Source organism: Gigantopelta aegis, chromosome 10 (genome assembly GCF_016097555.1).
Source record: "Gigantopelta aegis isolate Gae_Host chromosome 10, Gae_host_genome, whole genome shotgun sequence".
Classification (NCBI taxonomy): domain Eukaryota; kingdom Metazoa; phylum Mollusca; class Gastropoda; order Neomphalida; family Peltospiridae; genus Gigantopelta; species Gigantopelta aegis.
Genome location: NC_054708.1, coordinates 19,062,534 through 19,071,541, shown reverse-complemented (window position 1 = coordinate 19,071,541; position 9,008 = coordinate 19,062,534). Strand labels below are relative to the sequence as shown.

The 9,008-nt window shown below is 38.7% G+C and overlaps 1 protein-coding gene across 3 annotated transcripts in view; it reads right to left on the bottom strand.

Annotated features, from left to right (window-relative positions):
* Positions 1–2,006: 2,006 nt before the first annotated feature.
* LOC121384756 (AT-rich interactive domain-containing protein 5B-like) overlaps positions 2,007–9,008 on the bottom strand; it is an 89,727-nt gene continuing 82,725 nt past the window's right edge. For 2 of the 3 annotated variants that reach the window (XM_041515298.1, XM_041515299.1), the window contains exons 9-12: positions 8,272–8,554; positions 6,234–6,317; positions 3,496–4,848; positions 2,007–2,481 (exon numbers count right to left, since the gene is read on the bottom strand). In XM_041515298.1, coding sequence (XP_041371232.1) covers positions 2,182–2,481; positions 3,496–4,848; positions 6,234–6,317; positions 8,272–8,554 — 2,020 coding nt within the window. In that variant the 3' untranslated portion in view covers positions 2,007–2,181. The remainder of the gene's footprint in view (positions 2,482–3,495; positions 4,849–6,233; positions 6,318–8,271; positions 8,555–9,008) is intronic. The other variant, XM_041515300.1, reaches the window with a different exon arrangement.

The following is a 9,008-nucleotide window of genomic DNA, read 5'->3' as shown; positions in this document are numbered from 1 at the left end:
AAAGTCTTGTTTAAGAATGTATTTCTAATATGTAAGCAACCATGTAGAGATTCAACTAATGCAGTATCCTTAAATGCATGGAGAGATAGAAAGAAAAATGCTTTATTTGACAATGCTCAACATATTTTAGTTACGGTTATATAGTGTCAGACATATGAGTAAGGACCACAAAGATAGTTAAAGAAGAAACATGCTACCACAATGAGCTACTTGTTTTATTAGCAGCAAGGCATCTTTTATATGCATTGTGCCACAGAATGGGTAATACACACCTACTGTGGGACACTGTCTGGAACGACAAATGGCCCAATGGGCCCATTGACAGGAATCGACCCGAGTTTGATCACACATCAGGCTAGTGCTTTACCACTGGGCTACGTCCAGTGAGATATGGCAAGATGAATGGACACCCAATGAACAATATTTCCCACAGAGTCAGTAGGAGGAAATCTCACATTTACCAATCTGCTAGAGTGTGAGACGGACCCAGATAGCCAGGAAGTTCAATGTTACACTCTGTAATAATGGGCGCAGGTTCAGTGCAGTTCACAGAAATTAAAGGTGTCTTTCCAGTAATTGTGACAATCTTCAATTTTAACTGCTGACTTGATGAAAATAAATTTTTATAGCAATATAAAATATTATGATCGACACACACACTGTTTTAAAGCCATAAATTGATTTAATATATATATATATATATATATATATATATATATATATAAATCCTACATAATTTCTGAGGTGTCCTAGAAACAGTGAAACCTTTAACATAAGTTGTTGCAAAAGTTCTATGTAACAGACAACAACATTTGTTCAGTTTTATTGATATTTGACACATTTTAAAAGGGCATATAACCAGAAACAGACCAGAGAACATCGGCCACAAAACTTTAATCTCAATGTCCAGACTGAAAGCCAACAACAAACTGCAGGCAGCTAGTTTAGACTGTGTGTGAGATTCAAATCTAAACTTTGACATTAGTCTCAAAAGGTGCTTTGTGGATGTCATTATGAGTACATGTCTTCCAAGTGTATACCGGCCTCGGTGGTGTCATGGTAGGCCATCGGTCTACAGGCTGGGTTCGGATCCCAGTCGAGGCATGGAATTTTTAATCCAGATACCGACTCCAAACCCTGAGTGAGTGCTCCGCAAGGCTCAATGGGTAGGTGTAAACCACTTGCACCAACCAGTGATCCATAACTGGTTCAACAAAGGCCATGGTTTGTGCTATCCTGCCTGTGGGAAGCGCAAATAAAAGATCCCTTGCTGCCTGTCATAAAAGAGTAGCCTATGTGGCGACAGCGGGTTTCCTCTAAAAAAATCTGTGTGGTCCGTAACCATATGTCTGACGCCATATAACCGTAAATAAAATGTGTTGAGTGCGTCGTTAAATAAAACACTTCTTTCTTTCTTTCTTTCTTTCCAAGTGTATGACCCTGAATAATTATTATTACGGCTCAACTGACAGCCAGCATGGAGTACAGCCCTGTCAAGTAGTCCCATAATGTGAAAGTGCAATTCTGTGGCTTAACCATTCATCTCGTATCATCTATACATGTTTGTGATGTCGTTTTCTTACACACCCATGTAAGAAATGACCCACTGTAGATCAATGTCGTCTTCAACATACATTGGAGATCCTTTCTGAGACTACTCAGAGGTCATGACGCAAGTGTCCCGACTAACCATAAACACATGTCAGCATTTGAGTATGTCTTCATGAACTTAAACTTTCAACCTAATATTCACCATTTGTGTTTAGTGTTCATCTGGTAAGCTATAAAAAACATTACTTTTTCAGTGTGTGTAAAAAAACAAATAGAACAATACTCGTGCCCATTGGTGACAATGTATCTTAGATACATTTGGAAACCACTAGTTGTAAGATAAACTGTCTCCAACTGGTACTCATGTATTATTCTCTACGTCTCTGTGTTACATTTTTGTGGCATAAAAAAAAAGAAAAAAAGAAGAAGGAAAAAAAAGAAAAAAGAAAAAAAGGTATGGATAAATGATTTTTATAAAATTTGGCCCTAAATATTTATCATCACATAACCAAAGCATGAAAACACTCCAGTTTCATTTTGTACTCAGTATTGGTAAATAAATGCTTAGTCTGTAAGTATATATATCTATATATATCTATATATATATATATATATCTATTTTTCTATATTTCACTTAGTAGCTCCAGACTTTTGGCTCTCCTTGTACAGATGTGGATAAATCTGCATGGGAGGTGCCGCGACTGATGTACCAGAATTGAGCTGAGCGTACAGCTGTTGGCGCACCATCTCTTCATAAGCTGCGGCATGCACACTTGAGAAACGTGCGGCGTAAAGCTGCTGCAGCTGTAGTGGTGACGTGACTATGACGTTGGAGGGCATGAATGACGATGACGGGAAAGCTGGATGGAGATTTGGAGAGAGGACCTCTTGATATGTGGATGATGATGATGGCGGGTTAGAGTTGGAGGTCTGAAATAAATAAAAATCAGTTTTGAGAATTATACACTTAAATTTGTTTTAATAAAAATTTGTTTTTAATCAACATCAATAATCATAGACTGCAAACAGGGCTACCTCTGGGTGATCAGAAAATTACGCCAAAACATCTATTTAAACTTTAAAAATGTCAAAAACCCAGGTATTTTCTAATAAAATAACAATTACCACAAGACATTTATTCACCAAATTAAAATAAATTTTGCCAGTTGTTTTTAAAATTAACAATTGGCAAACTTGGCGAGTGCAAGAGCTATCCCTGGTAAACAAAATTAATAATCAACACTGATACTTCTACATAGTAAATAAATAAAAAAATCAACAGAGAATACACAGTAAATTTTCAAAAGTCAATACTGAGAATCATACATAGTAAAATTTCACATCAGTTTCACATTTGATCATTGTGAAAGATATACACTTTAAACTATCATTCACTAATTCACAATTGTAAAATTGACAGATACATTTCTCAACAAATTTAACAATCAAAACCAAAGTTGGCATAATCACCAAAGTGCTAATTCCATTTTGACTTGAGTTTAATCATTGAAATATTCGCAGCAAAACAGGTTTTTTTTGGTTGTTTTTTAAACAATAAAAGGATCAACTTTACTTTTCAATATTCAATTTTCCCTCTATACTGAGTAAACACTACTTCTGCTCCAGCATTTGGCATCTAAAATACCATACTTAACACTATGACTTCTGCAACAAGAGACAGCCATAATTTTTTCACATTTATGTACGTGAGAAGTTTCTCTCTACTGCGTAAACACTACTTCTGCTCCAGCAATTAGCATCTAGAAAACCAGATTTAACACTGTGACTTCTGCAACAAGAGGCAGCCATCATGTTTTTACCTTAGTGTAAGTGAGAAGTTTATTCCTATACTGTGTAAACATTACTTCTGCTCCAGCACTTAGCATCTAGAAAACCAGATTTAACACCATGACTTCTGCAATGAGAGTCTGCCATCTTTCTTACCTTTGTGTACAAGAGAGGGGCAGCACTGGCTGGTCTCTGAGAGGGTGAGAACGAGGCACTGTGGGTGTCCTGAGATTTCAACTTCGTGGCGTCCGACTTGGAACGACCGGTGCCGGCAGTATTGTGATAAGAACTCGGCACCACCGACAAGGAGGCGGCTCGGTTACTCACAGTGTCTTTACCCGGAGTGGACAAGTCCATGCTAACCCTGCTACTGGACAAGTCCATACTAGTCCTGCTGCTGGTCAAGTCCATACTAGCCCTGCTGCTGGTCAAGTCTATACTGTAAGGCAGGGATGAATTTGATGATGACAAGGAGGTAGAGAGGTTGAATGGAGGAATGTGAGGTGATTTCCGCAACACCGAATGATTGGGGTTCGTGCCGAGAATCGCCAGCTCACTGTGGCTGTTTGTTTTCACACTCAGGTCAATTGGCTCATCCTGAACACTGACACTGTGGTGCCTGGTTGATTGTTCGAACCGCGAGCGTTTTGTGCTGCTGGGGGCAAGGAAAACATTGTTTGTGTATGCTGGGCTGGGCGATGCTTTGCTGATGGATGGGGGATGTTTGGAGAAGTGTTGTGACGGCAGCAGGTGAGGCGACGGGGGAGGTAAGGCGTCCATGTACGGATACGACCGTTTGGAACTGTTCGAGTGGGCCGGCTTCAGGCTGGGACTCATCACTTCCGACGATGGATTCTGAAACAACTGGCTTCCAACGAATGGTGCCACCTTCGCCTTCGGGGTCGGCTGTATCACAGATGGCCTTGACCTGTCGAGACCAGGAAGGACAGAGTTCCTTTGGCTTTCACTGAGACTCCCTGCACTGCTGCTGGCTACCGAAACCACTGACTGATCACGGTACAGCGAATTCCTCAAACCACCAAGACCCGAACCGGTCTGACCGCCCAGCACAGAATGCCCTAAGTAAGTGGGAGCTGCCAACTGAAACTGAGATGCATAGTACATGGAGGGGGTCCTCATCGCTGGGTACTGTTCCTGAGTTTTGCTGACCTTCTGTTGACCTCGCCTCTGTATGAGGGGCGACATTATGCTTGGCTTTATTCGCTGTTTAACACAAGGCACGTCAATTCTGGGTTCCGATTCTTTTTCAGTTTTCACTGCTGCATCTTCCTGCATCAGGCTGCTGTCTGTAACCACACTGTTGTTCTGAACCACCTGTGGGGTTGTTTCGCCTGTCTCCGGTGATGTTCTGCTCTGTTCTGGCTGTGTTGTCTCCGTCTTCACCTCTTGGACGTTGTCAATTTTGTCCTTAGTATCATCCTTGTCCTCTCCTGAAGAAACTTTATCCAACATCTTCTTCACTGTATTTCTGTGAGTGATCTTCTTCAGCTGGAATTCAGAAAGTAAAGAATATTCATTAAAGAGAACTGTGTCAACATAATCTCCATAATGTGGCTGATCGCTTTAAAACAAGAGACCGTTGGTTTAAAACTTAACAATTTAAAGAGACCATTGGTTTAAAACTTAACAATTTAAAGAGACCTTTGGATTAAAACTTAACAATTTAAAGAGACCTTTGGTTTAAAACTTAACAATTTAAAGAGACCTTTGGTTTAAAACTTAACAATTTAAAGAGACCTTCGATTTAAAACTTAACAATTTAAAGAGTCTTGCACATCTTTAAGTTGTCAAGAGGAATAGCGAATTTTCCATTCTTATCTTCAGAGCCCGTATCTAAAACTATTTACATGCTATTTTTTACATACTGTAGATCAAGCAATTATGGTAATGAATCTCTAAATTAATACAAGTGAAGCATTCAAACAAAAATGTGATATAAAATTAATGTGAGTGGTCTCCCTTAAAATATTACTTTTACAACAACATAATTATTTGTGCATACCCTTTAGTTAAATCTGAGGTACAAATGTCATTGATCAAATCAACTCACTAATAACACAACAAATTTGTGTACACAATAAAAAGTAATAAATGAAAGAACAATTCACAAAGTGGTATGCAGTCAGTACTGCAAGCAATCTAAAACCAAATGAAACAAAATTACATTAAAAACAAACTAAAAAACATAACATCTCCATTAGGACTGTTTATTCTACATTATGACATAGGGACAACATTTTGAAAGTGGATGCCTCTAAGAAAGTTTTTCATTTACTTTTAATGGTGCTGGACTCTTCGAATCTACAGCCTCGTTGGCATGTTTGTGCATAGAGCCTAGTTCTGTTCTTCTATTCAGCCTAAGTTCAATACAACATTATAAGAGAAATCAAGTCCTTCACATCATTCTGAGATGTGTGATCGTGTTTGCGCACCCAAGAGCATCTTCGTTTGATCTCAGAAACATTTTGTATTATCCACCTAAAAACATTGTAATAACATGCCACATGCTGGCTATTTGAAAAGAAGCTGCATTAACCCAAGCCAACCCGTATTTGAATACTAGTATCATTATATTGATTCAGTCACTGTTCGATGTGTGCTTTTCAAAATTTATTTTTGTCAATATGTGCAAGCTTTACTCAATATCTTTATTATGGAACACAATTCACTTGCCTGAAGCTTATGAAGAGACGATTTTTCACTTGCCTGATATTTTCAAATGTGAAAGACTGAGAAGTGGGTTAAAAAAAACACCTCAGTAGTACTATAATAACATGAAATGATTAAGTACTACAACTAATTATATCATCAAAGCTAAAGCAGACAGAAGCGACATGCACTTTGCAACATATAAAATGTGCACAATGCATTACCTTGTCTCTTTGTAAAGCACATTTTTTTCTGATTTCATTCCACTTTCGCTCTTTGTCCTCTACAGCTGATTCTGCTAACTGTTTCTGCAAAGTAATGGACATCTCATAAGACACTCTTACAGTCTTCAAGATTTCCACCACAGAGGAGTAACATTCATTCAGTGAGTCAAGTATGTTTTAGGTTTATTGATTAGATGAATTATGTTGGCACATTTTCCCTGACACACACTTACCATTTCTGTTTAAATGGCCAGTTATGTGTCTTAGGAATTCAGAATAGACGTACCTTTTCGCCAACTGACTACTCCCCCTTCTCTTAAAGAAAGGAAATATTTTATTTAACAATGCACTTAACACATTTTAATTACGGTTATATGGCGTCGGACATATGCTTAAGGACCATACAGATATAGAGAGAGGAAACCCGCTGTCGCCACTTCATGGGCTATTCTTTTCGATTAGCAGCAAGGGATCTTTTATATGCACCATCCCACAGACAGGATAACATTGCATGTTATGTTAAAAACATTAAATAATTGTTTAAAATATAGCTTAAAATTCTGGGCATTAAAATTATAAAGCTATTACACCTTCAATGGGCAATGGACAACTAGCTTTACGTGCTCATGTACCACTGGGGTTTTGAACATGCCTCTCACGAGTAAAGTCTCTCATATTATCAGGGGCCTGACTCGGCCTGACAGGAAGTAGTTATTTAATTGGACAATTAAGAATATTTAGAATTTAATCCAACAAGAAAACGAAAACAAGGACTGTCCTAGGGCTTATATAGCAATGACTATGTCATGTGTATGGGTGACGCACCCTTGCGGGTGTAGGCGTACGAATGCTGAAGAGATCCTTTGGACACCTCGGAGCCAATAACTGAAAACAACTGATCGGAGATACGTTTCCACCTCGGCGGTCCGGACGTGATTGGCGGGTTTTCACTACATATCATTCCTACCCTCATCATTCCCTCCTTCCCTACCCTTCATATTAACATCGTTAACTCAGACCAGATTGCTGTATGGATAACTTTGGGTTAGGCGGGATGGGGGGGGGACGCCGTGGTAGGGTGCTGTTTTGGGTGCGGTAGGGCGTAGGCGGTTTTGACCAATAGAATGCCTGGTAGGAGGCCTCCCCCCCCGGCGCGCCTTCCCCGTGGAAATCCGGCCGGCTTCTGGCCTACCCTGGGGTTACGCGCGGGCTGGATTGGACGCGATGCCCCGCCCGCCTATACCAACCTCCTTCTCTAGGGCTAAAAAGATAGGTTAATAAAATGTATAATTTGTTTTAATTTATGATTATTTTAATAACAATATTGGAACAGCCCGATCAAAAATGACACCAACTAAAAATAAAAGTAATTAAATGATATAGCCTGTCTACAAAATTTATGGTGTTTCTAAACAATAAAGAAATATAGATAATATATCATTTTGATATATATAAGTAAAGTTAAATACAGCTGTCCCTGGTAATAGAATTCTATAGTTAAGGTCTTACCAATTATTATATGTCCCCATCACACAAATACATCCCCCCCCCCCCTCCGCCATGGAACCGTGGGCTGACGAAGTCAGAACGCGGATCCATGGTGGACGTGCCTGAACCATGTTGGATAGGGGCACGTGAAAATAGTTCCCACTCCCAAGGAAGGGGTGCTTTCAGATGCGCAATTTTTTTTTTAAAATCCTATTGTCTTTACTACACAACAAATTTTGACATATAAGGGCACTTTAATTTTTGATGGGCTAGTCCAAAAGAATTATTTAATAAACGTCACTGAAGTTGATTTTACTTAAATTTAGACCAAGGAGGTTAAAGAGGAAGGGTTGGATTACACCTTGATTAACAATTAACAGAGAGTTGTGACAACCAACAACAAGTCACCTGGGGCCTAATTCACAAAGCTCTCTTAGGCTCTTCTAGACAACAAAGCATCCTCTTTGCAAGTCTTTTAGCATTGCACTGCGATATCGCAAAGTTGCGAGAGTTTAGTGAATTAGGTCCCTGGTGTATTAAAACAACGTACCGACTGAGCAAAGCGTTTCTTTGTTTTCATAATGTCCGACTTCTCGTCTGATTTCACCTTGACATCAGTTGGCTCCTTCGACATTTGTTTGGCCTTGGCATCTTGTTTGACCTTCATCTCCAGTTTTTCTTTCACTTTTAACGGCGCCTGGCTCTTTGAATCTACAGTGTCACTGGAGTGTTTGTGCATAAGGCCTCGTACAAAGTGAAGTTTTTTCTTTAAGGATGACGGGAAAGGCTTGTGGCCGTCTCCATTTTCGTGCCTTTCAAAAGGCAACAATAATCTAAAAATGCAATGTTTATATTACATCAAAATAAAGCCATCATTAACATTTTAATATCTACTGAATCCGACTTATTGGTGTGTTGTTGAGGGTTTTTGTTGTTGTTGTTTTTTTGGGGGGATACATATATACATATACATATATACATATACATATACATATACATATACATATACATATACATATACATATACATATACATATACATATTTCCTACTGTTTTAATAAATTTCATTTTTTTTTCATTTCTAATCTCTAGCTAATGAAACGTTTCCTTTAGGTGTATGTGCTAGTGAACTGTAGTGGGTAAACCTCTGACAAATGATTACATCTACCATTCCATACATCTTATACATAACTAATTTTTAGAAACATATTACTTTCCACATTTATATTGTACATACTCTTTATTTGACACGATGCTAAGAAATGGCCACTTAAAACCAGCCATTTA